This window comes from Notamacropus eugenii, chromosome 6 (assembly GCF_028372415.1).
Source record: "Notamacropus eugenii isolate mMacEug1 chromosome 6, mMacEug1.pri_v2, whole genome shotgun sequence".
NCBI lineage: Eukaryota > Metazoa > Chordata > Mammalia > Diprotodontia > Macropodidae > Notamacropus > Notamacropus eugenii.
In genome coordinates, this window is record NC_092877.1 from 380,399,497 (window position 1) to 380,422,770 (window position 23,274).

A 23,274-nucleotide genomic window follows, 5' to 3' on the forward strand; every position below is an offset into this window, starting at 1 on the left:
GACAAGGAATGAAACAGCATCCATTCCCAAGGACTTTATTCTTTTCTCCAGGGAGACAGTGGGTACACACAGACCAGTAGTCACAACCTAGCTTAGCTTAACATCTTTTGCCTGGAGGCCCTGAGAGGCTGTCATCGTCTGGTCTTGTGGCTTTAAAATCGGCACCCATAGCATAAGGATCAGTCCCTGGTTTTATACTGCAGTCTGTACTGGGAAGTTCTTCTCATTAACAATCAATGAATAAGTATTTATTTAGCACATATTATTTTCCAGGCTACACACACACGCACACACACATACACACACATTTAGATCTACAGCACATATCAGTTGGTCCATAAGCATTTATCAGATCCCTAGGACGTACCGGACCCTGTGCTAAGCCCTGGATATCTCAGTCTTTCTCTGTCTTTAATTGTGTATATCAGTTTATCCATATACATATCTGAGAAAGGCAGTCAGGTGCTTCAGTGAGTACAGCCCTGAGGCTGGAGTCTGGAAGGTTCAAATTTGACCTCAGACATTTCTTGTCTGTATGACCTTGGTCAAATCACTCACTCTCTTTCTGCTTCAGTTTCCTTATCTATAAAATGGGTATAATTCTATTACCTGCCTCCCAGGGTCATTGTAAGGAGTGAATGAGATAAGATTTGCAAAGTGCTTTGTAACCCTTACAATGCTAGGGTTAGTTGTTGTTACTGTTAGAAAGCCAAGCATGGAATCTGGAAGACTTCTCTTCATGAGTTCAAATCCAGCCTCAGACAGTTACTAGCTGAGTGACCCTGGGCAAGTCATTTCACCCTGTCTGCCTTTGTTTCCTCATCTGCCAAGTGAGCTGGAGAAGGGAGAGGCAAATGACTAAAGTAGCTTTGCTAAAGAAACCCCAAATGGGGTCATGAAGAGTCAGACACAAATGAAAGGACTGAGTGATAACTCACTATATCTTCCTTAAAATCACCAACAAAAGTGCCCAACGCACTCAGACACTCTGCTCAGAGTTCAGAACAGTGAACCTCTGGGAAGGCTGTGGGGAGAAAGGCCTGGTACGTATGTGGAGACTCTTTCCTGTTGGCCTCCATCTGGGGAGTGGGCTGACGGAAGGCCTGGGTCTGGTTTCTGTCTGAGTATGGCATTAGAAGGCCAGGGGGAAGCACTCTGCACTTAGGGAGGGATTTCTCCAGGAGCACCCTCTGCTTTACAAAGAGGCCTTCTCCTGACCCTGTCTGCATTGGTTTTGCTTTTTAGACATTCCAGTTAGTAGCTGCTGGATAGTCACACAGAGCTTCATGAGGAGATGAGGAACTTGGAGAATCCCTTTCCAGCACATGCAATAAATGTCAAAGCAAATGAGGCATTAAGGTTTTCTGATGATCGTGTCTAACGTCTTTGCATGCGTTTTGAGAAATGTCTTATGCTGTTGGAGACATGGCGTTATCTGTCAGGACAGAGCTACTCCTTGTCTTCATCAGCAGTGGGATGTTGGGGTCTCTGGGCCCCGGGAGACAAATCGTGGAGTTCTTTCCTTATAGTTCAGATGTTATTTTTGAGTCAGTCCGTCACCGATAAGCGCTTCCATCTATGAAACCTTTATTGTGTGCCAAACATCATGCTAAATGATGGAGACAGAATGACAAAATGTGGATCCTGACTTCAAAGTGCTCACATTCTGATGAGGGAGACAACATACAAAAACAAACAAACGGGAAAGACAAGCAAAATGTACGCGATCCACATACATTGTAAATGGAAAACAACATTGTATCGATTCTCATTTTTTAACTATTTTTTTCTGTTTTTCTTTTTCTCTTCTGTGCTCTGATCATTACCAGAATGGACCTGCCCATCTTATTCTTTTACTCTGAATTAACTTCTCTCTTACCATAAAGGAAAATAATTAAGCAAAACCCTCTGATGTGGCAGTGTATGCCATTTTCTACATATTCCTCCATCTTTCTACTGGAGTTTAAGATTCTGTATTATCATTAATCAGAAAATGGCTGCGTTTTAGCCTTCTTCCATCTGTAGTTTCTTGATTATTGAACACCTCGCATTGTCCTGCATGCTTAGCAGGTTGGGGCTCCTGCAGAGGTTCCATCCTTTTTTGGTTTCCTCTCTTGCACTGTTTCTTCCAGAGCGTTGACATTCCCTGGAGAGCACAGTTTGTTCAATTTCTTCTGTTTTTGTCCTCCAGTAACTAATGTAGGGCCAGATAACTGAAGGTGCTTAATAAATGCTTGTTGATGTATATGCATAAATCTCAATTTGGTAGGTCCTTCTCCATTTGAAGAAACCCGACTGTGTTAACAATTGTTTGTTACAAAGAAAATTCTGCTATGAATATTTAACTATGTAACAGTATGTATTTAAAAAAGAAAAAAATCCTCTAAGTGTCAAATTGAAAAATGTTTTTTTCCCTCTTGTCAGAAACTTAACAGTACCTTTTTAAAATGGAAAATGACTGTGTCATGCTATTGTTTTTAACGCTTGAATTTATATTTAAAGATTGAAATGTAAAAAAAAAAGTAGTCCATTACACTGACCTTTGTTCTTCTTGAATATAATGAGGACTTGAAAATTAAAAAAAAAAAAGGAATTTAGAAAACAGAAACTTATGTAGATTGTGAGTTAATTATAACTTTGTCATATGAAATAAGAAAAAAAGGAATTTAAAAAAAACATCTGAAAATTATCAAGCAAAAATTTTTAAAAACTTGACAGGATAATATCTCTCCCCAATAAAGTAAAGAAATAAGGAAAGAATGATGTGGCATCCTAATGATCACATGTGAAGAGACGAATGGCATGACTCCTGAGAGGTTATCTCACAGAACAAGGGTGTCCAAGCACTAATGGGACTCTGCCCATTGGAACCATGATAGATTCGGAATTGATGGAGTCTTGGAAGACTCTCCAGATTCCAGTCACTGACCATGCATCTAGAAGTGTTTTTTTTTTCTTTCTGTCCTAATTCTGCTCTAATCTCTAATTTCTTTGAGATGCTTTTTTCATCTACTTTGTGTACTTCTTGTAAATATGTGACCATTTACAAGTTTTGTTTTCTCTTAGATTTTATGCATGTTGAGGGCAGGGATTGCCTTTTTACCCTTCTTTGTATCCCCAGTGCTTAGCAAGATGCTTTGTGCATAGTAGGAGAAAGGAAAGGACTATGCATTTTTTAAGCACCTATTATGTGCCAAGCATTTTGCTAAATGCTTCACGGATATCTCCTCTGATCCTCACAACAGCCCTGATCAGTAAGAGCTATTATCCTCTTCATTTTCTAGCTGAGGAAACTGAGACAGACAGAAGTAGTAGGAACTTAATAAATGTTAATTGAATGATTGAGTTCCTACCTGTTGATGAAGCTTTGGTTGGACTCAGGTACAGAGTCCAGGCTCCATTGGAATTATACGGGGGAGTGGTAAAGGGGACAAGGGACGTTCCTTGTGTAGACCCAGTCTTGCCTCAGACACTTGACACTCACTAGCTGTGTGACCTTGGGCAAGTCACAACCCCAATTGCCTCATCCTGGGTCATCTCCAGTCATCCTGATGAATATCTGGTCATTGGATTCAGATGACTCTGGAGGAGAAGTGAGGCAGGTGAACTGCACAGCCCTCCCTTACTCAGAAAACAAAGTCAAGTGCAAGACATGCCATCATTTCTCTGATGGCATGGTCTTCTTCAGTAATGAAGGATGAACACAAAAATGTAGTGAGCCATCTTGTGTATTAGAGTTTCTGTTAATTGAATGATAGTCTTCCTTCTGATTCTGAGTTCTTCTGCCAACCTTGGAAAGCTCAAGGAAAGCTCCTTATATACTTATCCAGTATACCTGCTATATGGAATAGTCTGACTGATTATAGGATTTAGGACTGAATGAGACATTAAAAATTGAGCCTGCGAGTTCTTGGGGAATCATTGTTGTGCAGACTGTGGACCCCTTCTCAGAATCATGTTTTTCAGTGCATTAAATTATACTGAATGTAGTTATCCATGTGTGTGTGTATGTATACACATACATATACATACACACAGATACACATGATTAAAATACACAGACCTCTGACTTCTGAACTGGTCGGTTTCCCTAATTTTGCAGTTTAGAAACTGAGACCCAAAGTGATTAAGATAATTGACCTAGACCACACAGATAACTCAGGAATTATATGACTCCAAATTCCGTGATTATTCTTCCTGTTTTCATGAGGCAGTGGTTAATTTCCCTTGCTTTAAGAGACATGAGTGGACGATGAACAGTGGAAAACCACTGAGTAGTAGCGTCCAGATTTAGAAGCAAGAATTGAATTTGTCTTTTGTGAACTTCACCATGGACAAAATGGTCAGGGATTACAGTGCTTTTGTTAATCTAATGTTCCATTTTACTGACAGTTACCTTGGATACCATATTAATTTTCAAAAACACTATGTAACAGAAGCTAATTGGAGGGGCAACGGCTCCATCTCCAGTGCTGTTAAAGTCCTCGTGGACAAGCCAGAGTGAAAGTGCCATAATTTCAATCTCTTTGGGCTATGTGCCTGGTAAATAGGTTGATTGTGTTAGGAAGATAATTGGATATATTAGTATATAAAAAGAGAGATGTGGGATGGTAGGCTTGGTGGTGCTCGATGAAAGGAGTGGGAATAGGGGGTAGCTTTTTTGCTCACTATTGACAAAGAAAGAGAGACAGAAAGAAAAGGAGAGGGGGGAATGGAGAGTGAGAGGGAAGGGATGGAAGGGGGAGACACAGAGAAAGGCAGGCAGACCCAGAGAAACACTCACATACACACACACACACACACACACACACACACACACACAGAAAATCAGATAGTCACAAAGATAGAAAAAGGGGCACAGACAATATTATTCCTTTGCCAGAGAAGATACTTCCTGTATCTTTCTAGGTATCACATGACTGCATCCTCCCAGACTTCTGGCCGTGCCAGAGACCCCCTACACTGGAGTGTGACTCTCAGATTGTTTGTACTCCCATTTGCTCAGGGCTGAGACCCCAATCTCTGAAGAGCGTGATGATCTTGAATTAATAATTCCATTAATACTTATTTCAGTCCTGACTGAATCTCTCACTATGACCTTGCAAACCTCTATTCTGATCTGATAACTTGATGTTGGATGAGTTTCTGTGACCATAGAGGTTCCCATCTGAACTACATGGTGATTCCAGCCACTCAAGCTTGCTCTGTCTTGTAACATAGCTTATGGTGTACCCAGGTATGCATCCATGCATATCCATATACAAGTTTCGAGATTACTATCATAGTATTCAACCTAGATGGGAGAGAAATGAATCCTTTATGGATGATTCAATATGGAAGTCTTAGGATTGTGAAGTATCACCACTGTCTAATAATCCATTTCATAAGACTTTGCACTTAGTGGCATCACTTTCTGATGCAAAAAGTGATTCTTCAGTCAGAATTCTATAGCCCCTCAAGCTCACTTGTGGCAACCTGAGTGGTGAGCAAGGTCCCCTAAAAGGTGAACTAAGCATGAAAATCAAGACAGACATGTGGAAGAATGCAAAAGGAGATGGGGGAGCAAGACAGGATGACTAGAAGAGTTCAGACAGATATTTTCTAGCCTTTTTCTTTTCTTCTTTTTTCACTCAATTTGTCAACTTAACTATAGTCTGGTGTTATTGTAGCTTTTGGGACAGAAAGCCTCTGCCCACTGTGCCATAGGATCCTGCTAGTACTGCTGACTCCAGCCTCTCACTCTCCATTCTCCTTTGACATGCATAGTTGAGGTTAAGGAATTTGTGCCTCATGGGTTTGAGGTTTCATCAAGAGAGAAAGAGGGAACCGATGTGATTTCACTGAGGAACTATTTTGCCACACGGATTCCCTTTTCTCCCCCCCTTTGAAATGGCAGTGGAATAACTCATGACAGATCGCCTTAGAGTGGAGCCCATGTTAGCTACACAGCAGTTAGAACTCATCTAAAAATAGAACATTTTGATTTGTTCAGGATGTATATGACTTCCTCTCTTGTTTCCTTTCCCTTCCAACACTGAATCAATATACAGCAATGATGAGCATAGTGTTACTGGCCAATCTTACAAGTTTGCCCATTAAATGAATTGGATGCCCATATCTGACTACACTCCTTAGAAGCTTCCATCCACCAATGATCTCACTCGTGTGACTACTCTCTCTATTTTTATAGTTTAGCTTTCTTTGCATCTTCTCAACCTTTGTGATTCATGTCTTCCACATGAGGTATACCTAAGGCACTGGAGGTCTTATTTAATTCTGAAGCTCTCTGTAGATTGCCATTCTAGAACTTGCGGTGGCCATTTACTGTGTCTCAGTCTTACCACTCGATTGGTTCATCTCCTTTCCTCATCATTTATGCCATTGCTGATTTTTTGTTGTTGATGTTTTTACACCAGGTTGTATGTTCTCATTGTAGCCTCTCACCCACTGTGAATTATGTCCTTTGCCTTTGGTCTTATCTGATATTTTGGTTCTTCTTAGAGAGTGGCATCACATGACTTGCATCCCATGTTCTTCATGGACAGCATACAAGTATTAGTACAGTACGCAGCGTGAGGTCATTGGGAGGCAGTTGGATGCCCTTAAAAATGCTGACTTGGGAATTCATGGACAGCCATTCTAATCCTGCATCTGCCACTTACAAATGGTTTGACTTTAACCAAGTCAGTTTTGTCTCTCCAGGACTTCTTTTTTTTTTTCATTGTAAAATGAGAGAACTTCACTAGATGACCTTGAAGCCCCCTTCTTGTTCTAATTCTTTGATTCTCTGTTTGCTCCATGTCTGTGAGATGACCCAGCTGCACTCAGGAGCCATCAATCTGTATGAAGCTGATTTCTCCCATTATGCTTAGCAGCCCTGGAGCAGAAGTGGTGAAGGCTAATGAAAGGTTTTACTTAGGCATGAGAAATCTGAGTTCTGGAGAGCCAAGGGGTCTAAGGATTCCAGTGTAGTTAGGCATGCCAGATGATGGAATCAAGGCTACAGAATAAGACAAGAGAACCTAGAGTGAGATCTGAAGTAGTATGGCAGAGGCATCAGAAGGAAAAGGATTAAAGGGAGGTCAAGATTGGGAGCATCTTATTGAGGAAATGCCTCACTGTACTGGCATGGCTGAGGTGAGAGAGAAGTGAGGACAGATCTGAGAAGTGGACTTGGTGCAGAGAGAGCTTATGTGTGCTTGTTTCCTGTGTGACATTAAACAAATCATTCGGTCTCCCTGGGCCTCACTTTTCTCATCTTGAAAATGAAAGATCTGGACTCAGTGGCCTTATTGGTCCCCTAATTCTCCCTTGATTCACCTCTCTCTTTGTCTCTGAATCTCTCTCTTTCTCTGTCTCTCTGTCTGTCTCTCTTTGTCTCTCTCTGCCTCCCTCTTTCTCTCCCCCACCAGCTACAGCTAAAAAATGAGTAAATATGAACAAAATAAAATATAAACTTTAGACCAGCTAAAAGCATACCTGACTTCTACATGCTGACCATTCCCTTCCATCTTTAGCTTTGACCTGACAGCAAAGACCTTCATAGCTTTGTGTAACTGTGACCTAAGCCCCTCAAGTGAAAGATCATGGGTTCCCATTTTTGTTTCATTTTGAGGTCCTCTCTGTTTTTCTTGACTTTAGTAGAATATAACTTCAGCCTATTTGTGGTTGCAATTTCAAGGTAATAACCTGGAAGAACCACTGATTTGACTCTTTTCCCCCACTTCTGTTTTCCATATCCAAGTTTTTCTTTTCCCCGATGCCTAAAGTCCACTGAGGATTCTCTTCAATTTATTCCTGGCAGGAACAACAGTGGGATCTTCTCTCTGGTCATCCTTGACATTATTGCACATATTAGTCTCTCTGGAGCCACATCCATTACTCTCCCTCACTCACATCACCCATCATTTGTTTTGGTTGAGTTCCTTGGAGCCTCCAGTGGTACATTTTTGAGTCCATGTGAGAATTCCATGTTCACTGAGGCAGTAGAGGTGGGGAGAAAGGTGGGTGTCCCTCCACCCCCAATGTACTTTGTTGAAAAATATTGAGCATTTATAGATATCAAAATAGAAGTAGGAAGAAAAAAGAAGCAACAAGCCTCTGGGGTGCAGCAAGTAAACTTGCTCACACATTTGTCAGTCAGATGCATTTTTCTGTTGCCTTTCCATTCATCTCCCTCATTGATGACTGCTCTGTCACTGATATTTCAAATCTGGGGATAATGAAGTTGAGTGAAGGGGCAGTGGGAAGCAGTGATGAGGAAGAGAAGCTATTGTTGCTCCAATGAGATCACAAGAGAGTCTCAAATACCCCTGGAGTTCCTGTGCTGATGTTATTTCCTGGACTTTCTGGCACACTGGCAACAGAGACCATTTTAGATAGGAAAGCTTGGGTGACATGACATAGTGGTTTTATTTATGCAGTAACGGGCACTGTGAGGGAGTTCTCCTCTTAGTCAGTCAATCAATCAAGAGGCTTTTATTAAGAGTCTACTAAGTGAGAGGCACTGTGCTCAGCACTTGCTGAGTTTGCCCCAGCAGGTGAATTTAGGGGAGGCACATCGCCCCTTTGTCCGTCAGAGAGTCAGCAGGGGGTAGTGGATGAAGCTCTGCCCCCAGAGTCAGTTACATTTGGGTTCAGATCCTGCCTCTGACCCTTACTAGTAGCATAATCCCGAGCAAGTTCTTTAACCATTTTGAGCCTCAGTTTCCACATTTGTAGATATGAGAGGGTTCAATTGGATGAATTCTAATGTTCCTTCTAGCTCTACATCTGTAATATTATGATTTAATCTTCCTTTCTCAGATATGTAAGTATGCAGATGCATGTTTGTATGCATGTTGTATATATAATATGTACTTACATGTAAATGTAGATACATGTGTATTATCTAATAACTGAACTGGGAAAGGACAAGTCAAAAAGAGAACGACTAAATCATATACGTATACAAATATAAACCTGCGCACATGCCCACATTTCTGTGTGCATATAGGTATAGACAAATACGTATCAGATGCATATATGCACATGCATATGTAGGTACGAATGTGTACATAGAAATGATGTGATACGATATACACACACAGACGCAAGACAAGGAGTAGATTCCAGTCACTAAGCTGGGCCAGCTAGCCAAAGACATGAAGAGCAATTACATATGCATATGTATGTATGTAAGTGCACATATTTACGCATGCATGTACATGCACATATGTGTGCATGTTGGGGTGTGTGTGTGTGTGTGTGTGTGTGTGTGTGTTCATCCATGCTCTTCCTGATTTACTTTTCCCCAACTTGGCTATTAGACAACCAACAGTTTTTATAGAAGAAGAGAATTCTCTTGTGCTTTTTAAGATTTATCAGTGACTTGGATCTTTATCCATACATAGATAACATGCCGATTAAACTCACAGATGGCACAGAGTTGGGAAGGAGTACAAACATGCTGGATCCAGGAGCATCTCAGCAGGCTTTCATACTGAGCCAAATAGAGTAAGATTAGACTAAACCAGTTGATTTTAATGCTTACTTTTGGGTTCCCAACATGCACTTCCCAATTACAAGATGAGGGAAGAGAGCTAGATAAAAAGCATTTTGTCTGACAGTACCTGGGGGTGGTATGGGACCATTACTGGACTGCATGTTTCTTATGAGCTCATGGTGTGATGTGGCTCATCATCTTCTATGGCCTGTACCATTAGATCATGTGCCATCAGAGATTGAGGTGAGAGGCAGATAGGCCACAATGAGGGAGTCACCATGCTTTCCATAACCTGCTGTCCGCAAACACTTGGAATACTGTGTTCATTTCAGGTACCATGTTTGAGGAAGGATGTTGAGAAACTGAATTGTGTCTTGAGCTGGAAAACTGAAGGGTAAAGGGCCTCTCTGAGCTCATGCCACATGATCAGATAAAGGACTGTTTAACCTAAAGGAGGAAAAACTTATATAGGGTATGTAAGGTACCTTTAGTTACTTGGACGACTGACATGTGAAAGAGGGCCAGGTTGGGCCCTGGAGGGCCTAACTAGCATCAAAAGGTAGAAATTACAAAGAGGCTGTTTAGACCTGTATGAATATTTCCCCTTTTGATGATTGGCTAGAGTAGGTGGTCATTGAGCCTCCCAGTTCTGAGTTCCCATGGTCCTGCTGATCCTTGTTTCTATGGCCTGTTTCTTCTCTGTGGTGACTTTGGGAAATCATCCTGCAACAGTAAATGAATGGTTTGTTGTGATCCCATGCACTTCTCAGAGAGTGTTCTAAGGATAATGATTGGAGATTGTCAACTTATTATATCACAAGTGGCCAAGGGATGGAGCACTGCAAGTGAACCATGAAGTGCCTTCTCTAAAAAGAGGAAGTAAACAGGGCAGTCTGGAGGGAGCCAAGGTGCTCAGCATGCTGGGGCCCCGAGAGAGGTCTAGAAGGAGCTTATTGCACAGATCATGGTGTGTTCACCCTTCTAGCAATGATGTTATGCCAAAGTAAATGAAATGAAAGCAGGTCACAGACCTTTAAGCTAATGTAATTGAAAATCTTATCACACCAAAGGGGTGGAGATGGTAATAACTGTAGCAGTACCAATGATGATGGTGATGATGGCAGTAATAGCAATGATAATAGTAGGAAATGGATAAGATCTAAGAACGTCATGAAAGAACCCTCAATGGATCAAAATCACATGAACTTTGCCCATGTTCACTTGGACAAAATGAGTGAAAAAGCATGTTTTAAGAGCATGTTCAGTGCCAAGCACTTTTTAGAGCTCTGGGGATACAAATAGAAGGAGACAGCCCTTGCTCTAATTGGAAGAGAAAATACATTTAAAAAATGTAACCACAGGGCTGCTGGGGAGGCTTGGAAGAGCAAAGGACACAGAAGCAAATGCAGGGGCTAGGCCCAAGGTTCCCTGGGTCTCTTTGGTAGGTCAGGTGACTATGCTGAGGCAGGGTAGATGGTTACAACCAGGGGAGCACTGAAGCTGTGTGATCAAGCCACCAGCTTGGATGGATTCTATGTGGTTCTGGCTAGGGGTAGAGGTGAAGGAGGAAGGCAATGGAGGAGAGAGCTTGCTGCTGCCCAACTGTGCCAATTGGGCTCTGGGGCAGCCTAGGCAAGGGCAGAGGGTAAGGGAAGGTAGTATGCCTCCAATGACCAATACCAGCCATACCAGATGAGATCTTACCAAATAGTGAGTCCTCATCACCGTAGATGGAGTAAGAAGAGGAAGAAGAAAAATGTCTAACTCTGGGTATGTCACTTTACCATTATGAGCCTCAGTTTCCCCATCTGTAATGTGATTGTAGTAATAGGCCCTGCCTCCCAGATTTGTTGTGAGACTTAAGGAAGATCCTATGCAAGGAGCTTTGCAATTCTTAAAATGATTCAAAGAACTGTTGTTGTCACTGTTATCATTATTTGTAGTATTATTAATTCTTCATTCACACAATAGCCCATTGTGTGCTTATTAAAAAATCCCCTTTCTGCCTGTGAGTCTTCTTGTTTCTAGCACAAATTTGTACAGATTCCTCAAATATTCTCAGATCAAATGGAAGCCCCTCTCTGGGTGTGCACCATTTTGTCATGTCCTTTCTTAAATATGGCACCCATGACTGAATATTTTTCCTCTCCTCTCAAGACTATATTTCTATGAATGGCCTTTGAAATGATGTTACTTTTCAAGGCCAAGGACTTTCTACCGTAGTGGTCTATCTTCTAATGATGAATCCATTCAGAGCTAGGCTAGTTTTATTTTTTAATTGACATACACTTTTGTACATAGTGTGAAAGGTAGGATTCATGTTCAAAAAATGAAAGAGTTTGGAGACTTGGAGATGACAGATAAGTTCATTCATCTGTGGCATGAATACTGTCTTCAAGAAGCGAGTCAAGGGGTCACAGTACATGGGAAGGATCAAATGTTATCACCAAAAAATATGATCATGATTGGAGTACCTCCCATTTGGCAATCATTTCTAGTCTTTGCCTAGGCAGACACTGATTGCTACGGCAACCTTGAGCATCAGTAACAAGGAGGATTTTGATGTGTAGTTCAATGTTAGCTGTGGTTTTGTGTTTGAGAATTGGATCCAGCCTACTCAGAGATCCTCCTCGACACATCAGCACAGAACCTGCTAAACCTCATCACGTTTGGCTGGCCACCGCAGCACACTAGAAATCATCTGACTAAAGCCTTTCTGTCTGGTATGATAATGTACAGATGACATGGCTTCCACTGGATCAAGACTCAGGAGAATGGAGAGCCTCTTCCTCAAGGAAAAATCTAAGTGGGTACAAATTGTTGGTCAGAATATAACATGTGGATTGGTGATGGTTCAGTTTTTCATTACCTGTATCTTGGGCAGACCTTGTTGGTGGATCCAAGATTGAATAAAAAGTGATGAGAAGGCTCGATTGCATTTGAGAAATGCCTTTTCCCTGATCCCACACAGCTTTCCAGTACAAAAACTCACCTTTGTAGCATCACTATTGTCTTGGTCATGTCTCTGAAAAACATGGTGGTATTGTCTTCTTCACCAAATCAATGGAGAAACGTGCAGTGAGTGCAAATGGGCTACATCAAGATAGCTAGTACATTAGAAGGTGTACCCAAGAGAAAATTAAGCTTCCTTATGAATGGAAAAGGAGGAAGCTATTTATATAATAGAGGATACCAGATAGATGAGCACCAAGGTTACACTTTTATCCACAAAGTGTTAGAAAACTTAGAGGACAAAATGTAGCATAGGCCCTCAGGTATAGCCAACAATTGTATAAGCTGAGAAAATGTCCAAGATATTCCAGAATTTTGATCTATATAGGTAACCTCTCACAGTGATGTAATCCCACATGCATCAAGAAAGCAAAATAAGATGGCACTTGAAAAAATTTTTCATTTCAATTTATTTTTCTAGCTTCCATTTCAACCTCCTGAATTTCCGAGCTTGTGGTCCACTAGAACCCTAAGATCTTTCTCTTATGGATTGCTTTTCCTTTGATTTAAAGCCTTCTTATCATGTACTTGATCTTTTTTTTAATGTATATGCCAAAGTTTCCATTCAACTCTGTATTTTTTACCTTGTTTTCTTCAGCTCACTCTTCCATTCAGTGCTGTGTTTTTCAAATCAGATTCAAACCAGTATTTTAGCCTTCTTTCTCCATTTCATGCAATTTGAGGAATACATAGCATTCTCTTTTTTATGTAACTAGGCTTCCATCTTTCCAAAGGAGCTTCAAATTGCTTTTCTACAACATCCTTTGCTCAGTAATACCCAGAAATTGTGCCCCTGTTAGACTTCCTAACGTCTTGAGAGGAAAGTTTGGGTTTTCATTTTCTAGATCCAGTAAGTGCTTGGCCTTTAGATGTGTTCTCTTACACTATCTGTGTATATTTCAATGCTCTAATTCCGATAATGTTCTCCAACTAATGATTTACTTTTCTCAGCCCGTCCCTTGATGGAACAGTCATCTCTTTAAGTACAGAAATTATCTGTCTGAGCTGCTTCACAAAGAAAGGTTCATGTGCATCGAGAAAATGAGAACTACTTCAAAGCTCCCTAGGATGAATCAGGGCGACTGATCCCAGGCTCTCAGATGTGCCACTTGGGCCTATTGAATTGGGCCAACTTCTGACTCTCACTTCCATGATGCTTTGAAACTTGGGGACAAAGTCCTTTGTCTGAGGTCCTGGAAGGTGCAGTCATGTATGCCTGGGATCGTACAAGTGCACAAGCGAGGATGGAGCCTGGCTTCTGTGTCCCCAAATCCAGCATTCTTTCTTTTGTACTAATTGGTCTCTATTGTATCACTTCAGTAGATGTAATGAGGGCCTAGGTTAGCAAGCCTTTAGTCCCTCAATCGGCAGCTGGGTGGTGCCATAGTGCACAAAGCGCCAGGCCTGGAGTCAGGAAGACTCATCTTCCTGAGTTCAAATGTGGCCTCAGAAACTTGTTAGTTGTGTGACCCTGGTCAAGTCTCTTAACCCTCTCTGCCTCAGTTTCCTCATCTGTAAAATGAGCTGGAGAAGGAAGTGACAAACCACTCCAGTATCTCTGCCAAAAAAACCCCAAATGGGGTCACAAAGAATTGAAAATGACTGAAAACAACTGAACAAAGTCACTTAAGGAGGCCACATCTTAGGGAGTAACTTAAGGCTTGTATTTAAATCCTGCTTCTGGGTACTCCCTCCCTCAATCAAAGGTGTGTGTGTGTGTGTGTGTGTGTGTGTGTGTGTGTGTGTGTGTGTGTGTGTGTGTGTGTGTGAGAGAGATGGACCCTTTTTGGCAATCTAGTCAAATATGTGGACCTTGCCTTGGAGTAGCATTTTGAAATTCGTAGAATTAAAATTCATAGAATTATAAGCAAAACACAATATATTGAAATACTTTATGAAAATGTTTTTTGGAAGTCACAGTTTAGAAGACCTGAACTAGGTAATCTCTGATCCCTCCCCCCCAGCTCTAGACCTGTGATGGTGTGTTTCTGTCACTTAGGTTCTTGGAGATCCTTTACAGACTCTGATTCCATACTACTTCATTGTGGATGAAGAGGTATGGGAAGAGGAAGTAAGAAGCACTTCCACAGCGCCTGTTATGCACCAGGCATTTTATGAATCTTATCTCATTTTGTCCCTGAGAGGCTGAAGTGTTTGCTGTAATTATCCCGATTTTTCAGCTGAGGAAGCTGAGGCAGTCAGAGGTTAAGTGACTTACCAGGGTCATACAGCTAGGAAGTATACTCTGGTGCCCCCCAGCCACTCCTCTTGTAGAGAGGCAGTTCTTGGTGTCACTGCTGGCACGTACTCCTTCCATGCTGGACAGACTGAAGTTCTCCAAGGGCTTATCCTCTTCCTGACCCTGGACCTGGGCCTGGGCTGATGTATTTTTCTTCAAGAGTTATCCCTTTCAGAAACCCATTTCCAAGGAGGGGAAGGTTGGTTTTGGGGAAATGTTACCATCGCTGTAGCTCCTCACAATTCACCAGATTCCAGCTCTGACAAAGTCCTCGCAAGAATGAAAACTCGCTGCTCCTCCATCCTTTGGCTGCCTGTAGAAAGCAAGCTGAGGAAAGACCCCCCCCCCCCCCCCCCCGATTCTCTCCCTGATGCAGTATGGCAGCATCTGGGGAGATCATGTTGGATAGAATTTCCCCTCCCAGGGCCCCCTGCTTTCCATTTCCCATTTCCCAGCTGCTATTGGGGAGAAAGAGGCCAAATGTTTGCCAGGAGTTCCCAACTGGAGAGGGAGCAGGAGATGCTCCTTTGCTACCTCAAGATCCCAGTCTCCTCAGGTTTGAAATGGTTTTCTTCCCCATTTGTCAGGCTCAAAGGAGGTAGAGAAAGGCCTGTGGATCAGGAGTTGTAAGAAACAATTGCCAACTCCACCAATTAACTGAGGGACCTCAGGCAGGCCCTTCCCTGACTCAGCTTCCTAATTGTCTCATTGGGTGCTTGGATTTAGTCATCCCTTGCAACTGTGTGAACTTGTGTCCCACGTCCATCTTCTCACCATCACTTCCCTTCATATTGAGCAATATTGGAAACAGGAATGTGTCAGTCAATCATCAAGAGAAACTCGACAGACAATTTCAGTTCTCTCTCGATGGCAAAATTATCCACATCCTTGAATCTTGTAGCTCTTCTCACTGAGGATAATTCTTAGCTGGGAGTAAGCTCCGGACCTCGACGTTTCTTGGTCATTGAGATGGGCAGGCTTCATGAAATATCAGGTTTTTAGGGCTGTGGATTAAAGATGGAAGGGAGCTTTTTCAGTCCTCTTATTTTAGAAGTGGGGAAACTGAGGTCAGTGAGGTTAAGTGATTTGTCCAGTTTGACACAGTAAAGAGGCAGCTCACAGATGCTTTGAATTTGAACTCAGGTTTTCTAACTCCACATTCAATTTTGTCTTTGGTTTTTTCTCTCTCACTCTCCTCATTGTCTCACATACGCTAAATTATATTTTTGAATCCTGGAGCTGGAGGGGGGCTGGCACCCCATCGCGTTTAGTTGTTACCGTTCAGTCATTTCCGTCATATCCAACTCTTTCTGACTCCTGTTGGGTTTGCGTGGCAGAGATGCTGGAGTGGTTCAGTGTTACATTTTGTGGTGGACATAATTTGTAAATTCTCCCATGGTTGTCCTCTGGTTTCTCCATGCCTGAGGAAGTCCTCACAGGGAAATCTCATCATCTTGTGAGATCCGGTCAGCTTTGGTATTTACACGTCATCACCCTCTATCACTCAGATTGTAGGGCAGACCATGAATTCCAAAATCATCATTGAAGGAGGGTCCCTTGTGCCCAACAACCCTTTGTGCCCCACCTGGCTGCCATCCTTGGGACTTCTCGGACTCCCACCATGCCCTGCCATCGGCCCCCTCCTGCTCTCTTTTGTGTGTACTGTCCCACCAGATGTTAGCTTGTAAACACTCTGTGGGTGAGGATTATCTTTCTCTTTGTATTTGTTTCCCATGCTTAGCACCGTGCTTGGCATGTAGCAAACCTGTAAATATTGTTTTGGCTGACTGACCATATATTGTATTTGAAATATTCTTCCCTGTGTTTTCCATCTCTCAGCGTTCTCCCTCTTTGTTCTCACACAAGTGTGCATCCTCATGAGGACTTGTCATTCATGCACAGTGGTCTTGGAACGCTTGGGGATAGTTTTCTTGTAATTTGAATGCAAAGTATATTCTGACTGTTACATTCAGAGATTAGGGAATAATATCTTTGCCAAAATATCCTCCGGGGGCAGTTTGAGGGCCCACAGCATAAGAAGACATAGATAAGTTCACAGCCTTTGGACCGTGGCAGCCTGGGTAGTCAAGAGCCTTCCTTCAATTCATGGATGATTGAATGTTAAAGGAAATGATGATATTTAGTCTGGGGAAGAGAAGGCTCAGAAAGTGTTGGGCATGAGAGATCTTTTAAAGTACTTGAAGATCTTTGGCCCCCAGGGACAGAAAGAACAGCCACAAGTGGAAGTTTGAGACAGACAAATTTGGGATTGGTGTGTGTGTGTGTGTGTGTGTGTGTGTGTGTGTGTGTGTGTGTGTGTGCATTGTGCAGATAGATAACAGATAAAGGACTGCACCTATGATTTCATTGGTATAGGGGATTCTCAGACAAATAAGTATCCTCCTCCAATTTAAGTCAGCGTCCATAATCATGATAATATTTTTATGTTCATTTTACATATGTATGTAGATATTGTTTTTTTCCCTTAAAATGAGATTTATTGGTGCTTTTGGTTTCTCTATCATTGGTATTCCCTCAACTCAAACTGAATCTTCCCTTGGAACTAAGAAATGTTGAAACCTGCTTCTCCTGCTTAGTAGGCACTGGGTTCATCCTTGTTCAGTAACAAAGCATTACAAGTGTTGGGAGCTGATTCAGGACCCTGGACAATGGCTTTGTCCCCACCCTCCACTCTAGTTCAAAGTAGTCAGGTCATCTTCTACTTCTTGAACATGCCCACTGGAACCCTGTTCCTCCTACAGCAGATGGATGTTGGGCATTTGATGTGAGATCATAAATGGGAAGATTATTTTTTTAATTGAAAGTGCTTCAAGAACCTTACATCAATGGATAAATCAATGCATGTTAGTAAATGCCACCCTGTAAGCAGTACTGTGTTAATTCCCACAGAGGCAAACACAAAGGCAATAATAGTCCTGACTGATGGAACTTGCATTCTATCCAGGGAAACACATTCACCTCTATCTGAACAAAATCAACGATTTAGTAAGTGTGTGGGGGAGGGGAGGGGAAGTTGGGAAATCAGAATGATAGCCCTGACATCAGTGACAGCAGCTACATTGCTTTTCTTGATCCTTGGGTTTCTTCCCTTGCAGGTGAATCCTGGGAGCAAAACCCTTGAAGAGCGTCGCTCCAGTTTGGATGCAGAAATTGACTCTTTGACCAGCATCCTGGCAGACCTAGAATGCAGCTCCCCTTACAAACCAAGGCCCCAGCAGGTAGGCATTCAACTATCCCCTTTGGGATATGTTCTCTGTTACCAAAAATCAGTCAACCATGAATTTGCTGATTGGAGAGAAAGGGGGAAAAAACATCAATTTTCCAGCCTTTTAATTTTATTGATTGATTTTCCTCTAAGGGTAAAGGAGCTAAGTTAACATCTTATGTAACATCCACATGCACTGGGGATGCTCTTATAACATGAATAATTGCCTCAGGGATGATGAGAGAATTAACAGCATGATCTCACTCCAGTCTGGGTGGCCTTCAGTACACAGGTATCCACTCAATGCAAAAAATATTATTTGACATCAGTCATGTTGCTGGTTTGTTGATTGTTTCATGCATCATCCCATATTCCCAAGAAATGTTGCAAATGGGATCGTGGGCTTCTGGTCTTACTTACTTTCCATGTCAACCTTTCAATGAAGGCAATTCTGCACCTGCATATCCAACTACCTTGTCTTTTTCTCTATTTATAATGAATTCCAGTATTCATTTTAGACTGATCACTGGAGAAATACATTATGGAACAAGGCAACTGAGTCTGCCTCACGTTCTCAGTGGGGCCAGTGAAAGCCAAGGAACTCAGCAGCCTCTAAAAAACATGCACGCTGTACTCAGAGGATATGAGTTCAACAAAACCAGTCCCTAGTAATATGACTATTCTATAGGTGTGTTTCTAACCTCTGTTCAGTTTTTGGCTATCTGTGGTTGTCCAGTGTATCAGCTGAATGGAGTGTTGGAATGGGAGTCAGAGAGAATTGAAATCCTGACCCATCTCTACCTGTATGACTCTGAGTGACTCATTTAATGTGCCTTACTTCAGTTTCCTCACCTGTCCAATGAGGGAATTGAATGTGCTGCTCAATTCTGTTCTTGCTGCTACCAACCTATGATCCTTTGCACTTTCCATCATTTTGCTGTATGAGGTTTGACCGTAACTCAGCAGTTCTGTCCCCAAATGCTTATCTTCTAAAAGCCAGTATTTGTTAGCTCAATAAACCCTGGCATACTTTCTTTTGAGCAATTCCCTTTAAAGTTTTAGGTTCCCATGGACTCTAAGGATACCCTACTCTTCTGTCATCATTCCCCATGCCCCTTAACAGAGCTTTAATTCATTGAGTCTCTGCCTATACTTGCCCCTCAGAAACTATCAGTTTTTATTGAGAACATAAATCCATTTCCCTTTGGAACAAATAAACTCATCTCATCCTTAAATCCTTGAAGGTTTGCCATTAACATTGCAGAGACAGAGTCCAGATTTACAGTTTTTCATAAGTGGATATCAGCAAAGGATATCAGCTCTGGCATGATCCCCTTCCTTTGGGAGGATTGTTTCCTGCCATTCTCTAGAAGAGATGCTCTCTCCCACGAAGGAAGCACAGTGAGATCACCACACTGCTAGTAAAACTCACTTAAATTAGAACATGCAGGAAATGGCAAAGGGGGGGGGGGGGTGTTCTTTCTCCATGTCTGTTCTCTATTTAGGAATGAAAGGAAGATGCTTCCTCGCTTTCCTCTTGCCATAGTTGGGCATGGAGGAGTGAGGGAGTTAATGGTGGAGTGCTTTTTTTTTCCTGAATTATCTCTGCTCTGGTGGATTTGAATTAGATGTGTTAATATTTATTGGCTCATATAATTATATGCTGTAAGGACAATAATTGCACACACAAAATATTAAAAATTTGTGCCAGGAGATGATGACGTCTGGGCAAATGTGTTGCGTTGTAATTAAGAGGGAATTGAGAAGTCCTAGAAAGGTTTCCTGTTAATGCGTATCTTGGATGTTTCCCTTTTTGATCCACAGTACATCTCAAAAATGGGTGAGTCACCTGACTATTTAAAGACAAGAGAGTGGGGCTGAAATTTCTCATTGGGAAAGTCTTTATGCTTAAGAGCATCTTGTACTATTGGCGTACTTTGATATTTTGGGTTCAGTGAAAAGTGGCATTTATAGGAGTGGACCAAGGGTCACATCATCAGTCTTCATGCCCAAGTACTCCAACAGATATTGGTGCTCTGAGTTCTGTCTCCAGTACCAGTGTATGACCATCACACCATCACCCTGTACAACTCTTGTCCACATACTTCCCTAGTTCTGTGGTTGGAGAAAAGGCTGAGAGGCAGACATTTCCCTCATTGGGACTATTCACTTATGCTTGACATCATATCAAGTCAACAAGCGTTTGTGAAATGCTTACTCTTGTGTCCCAGGTACTGTGACCAATGCTGGGGCAACATATTAGTCACCCAGGAGGGTTCTTCCTGCTTGGCATCACATAAAGAGAAAGTGTTTGGCTAAGATGTTTCTGATAGTGATATATGAGAGAAGGGGGTGCTTTTACCAGATTTTACCTTGGGGGCAAAACATGATAGAATAAAAGCTTTTATTGTTTTTTTATATTCAAAAAAGAGTGTCTATTATGTGCCAAGTCCTGTGCTATCCTCTGTGGATACAGATAGAAAGACTAGAAATTCCCTACATTCTGGGAGCTTACATTGTAATATAAATTGCATTCTAATGACTTTCGAATGTACCTTAACTACTTCCTTTAGGGATGTCCGGGGGAGGGAGTTAGAATCTAGCATAATGCCTGCCACAAAGCCTATTGGCTTGATTTGACTTAACTTCATGAGTCACAAAAGTGGCAAGTGGAGTAACGGGGCCATCATTTGATACTTATCTTTTGTGGATGCTGATGGCCATCTACTGAAATCTCCTCACTAGTCTAAGCTTGAATTATGTACAGGAAGGGGCCCCTGTTCTCCTTAGGCCACATGGAAACTCCCAGCCTATGTGCAAGAGCATTAACAGATGCAGATCCTTTGTAATTCTTACTGGCCCCTGAGGCAATAATGTCCTGTTTTTATTAAATTGATTTTCTACCACTTACCCATTTTCCAGTGAGGAAAAAGAAATGAATGGGGCAGTAGACATATTCCAAATCCATGCATTGCTTCTGAGGTAAAATGTAGTCTCCCATACCCATGGAAGTCATAACTAGGAAGAATTTTCACCATAGTAATGGGCAAAGATTGTGAGATATCTTGCCCTGGTTAGATGAGTATGGTTTTTTTTTACCTTTTAAGGGTCTTTTCTGTAGATAGCATTCATTGGCATTTATATCTTCGAAGGTCTTTGTATAAACTGAGCCCAGCGGTGAACAGGGTGGGGAGAGCAAGCTGGATTGCTTTGAAGAAATGGTCTTTTTATGATTCTCAAGTTTCCTTCTGAAATTGAAGCCTGTCTTTTTAATACCAGTATTCCTCCAGCATGTTTTTATGGCAATGAAATGTCCAACACTGTAGTCTCCAATGAATTGGCAATCAGTCTTGGCAGAGGTCCTTGGCAATTCATGCACAGGTTGGGCATAAGCATCCTTCCAAACACTGGAAACCAGGACTCGTGAGGGAGATGATGCACGAAGAATGTCTGTTAGAATGTGTGTGAGTCAAACAAAGTCTACAGGGGTCAGATTTTGAGTGAAGGGTAACCACTGGCATCTTTTATGCTCTGCTTGAATTTTCTAGATGTCAGCAGAATGCCCAGAAGCCCCCTGGTAGGCTGGGTAGACTCCCTGTGCTGAACCTATGGGGAGATCTGGACATGAGATGTTTGCACAGAACGGTCAGCCAGGGATGGATACTCAGCAACGAGCAGAGACTTCAGCAGGAGTGCCCACAATAACAAGGTTCCCAATCCATGAGACTTTCCCAGAGCCCTGCAGTGCCAGCCTTGCTCCTAGGACTTTTTGGTTTACAGTTGTCCTTGAAATTGATGAGGCCCCTGCCGCTCTGCTGGCGTGTGCCAGGCTGCACCAAGAGACTACCAGGGAATAACTCCTGCTGTTTTTGGTGAGGTGACTCCTACAGACAGACAAGCCGTCCTGTGCAGCGGCTAACAAAGCGGAGAGGGCTAAGCCAGGGATTGTCAAGAAACCCTTAGCTCAGGTTTTGATGCTTGTCTGGGCAGAGAAGGGAAGATCCAGAAAGAGCAGAGAAGGAGTGTTTGTTGGACGCTGAGATGAGATCGCTGACCCTCCCCCCAACGATCATGGCGGCTCTTCTAAGCCTCACTGTTTTCATCTCTCCAACAACAATAGTAGTAAAACAATAACGTCATTTATTTATATTAATTATTATTATACTTTTATTTAAAGTTCGCAGAGCCCTTCAGACATTCACTTGTTTTCTCCTCACAGCAACACTGTGCTGTACGTGCTTTTGTTACCTACATCTTACAGCTGAGGAGCCCAAGGAATTCAGAGGCTAAACGACTTTCCAAGTCTTATACCTCTAGTAATTGTCTGAGACTGAACCGGAACTCATGTCTTCCTGATTCCAGGCCTAGGGCTCTTTCCATGACATCACCTAGCTCCCAATTTTACTTCATACCTCAAAGAATTCTTCGGGGAAAACTGTTTTTGTAGACCTTGCTACCTAACCATGGGCTCGTAACCTTACTTGGTGTTTCTTCTGTTATCACTTTGTTTGTGGCCCCTTAAATTCATCTGGAACTTATTTTCGAAGGTACATACATGTATTCAAAGGGTTTAGATCAGGAAAGAGCCTTAAAGATCATTTGGTCTAATCAAGTAATTTCATAGATGAGAAAACTGAAGTGCATAGAGGGGAAGGGACTTTCTCTAGGTTTCATGAGTATAATAAGGCAGCTCAGTATATTAACCCAGAGCTCTTTCCACAACATGATGCTCACCTTGCATTCTCATGAACAGATTTTTATTTTTGTTTTGTACAAAACTGGTGGTTTCATGAAGGAAGTGTTTCTTCTCTGTGCCTCTGGTTTGTAAGTAGGCAAGTCCATTGGAGATTGTGACTTGCAATTTTATGGGGAAAGATTCTGGAGTCTTTAATTTCCTTTTGTTCCTCTTATTTGGGACCATTCCTTAGCATACCAAGTCTCCTGGACCATGGCGGTTCTTGGCAACTCCCCAGATGTCCTGCTGACTGAGCTGGTGGGTTGGGTATGGTCTAGTAACACAGTTTCCTTTCCTTGGCAGTCAACACAATAGACACTGCCTTTCTTCTGCTTCCTGTCCATGGATTTCCTGTCATTAATTCTGTACTTAATTTATATTGCTCCAACTCTGGAAGGTGCTCCTTGAGTGGGGTGTGATAATTTCCATATCAGGAAGCTCTGTAAGCTTTGCTTTTGGAGGGATCGCCTTCTACCTCTTCCCAAGTGCAGCAACATGGGAATTCTATCATACCTGCATCCTTCCACAAATGCTCTCTTACCATGACTAGAATACAGAAGCATTCAAGGAAGTAATGC

General features: G+C 42.1%; 1 protein-coding gene across 5 annotated transcripts in view; it reads left to right on the forward strand.

Annotated features, from left to right (window-relative positions):
• The window catches only part of LPP (LIM domain containing preferred translocation partner in lipoma), a 666,236-nt gene that overhangs the window by 320,848 nt on the left and 322,114 nt on the right, over positions 1-23,274 (forward strand). For all 5 annotated transcript variants that reach the window (XM_072618829.1, XM_072618833.1, XM_072618831.1 and 2 more), the window contains one exon: positions 17,852-17,974. In XM_072618829.1, the coding sequence (XP_072474930.1) occupies positions 17,852-17,974 (123 nt within the window). The remainder of the gene's footprint in view (positions 1-17,851; positions 17,975-23,274) is intronic.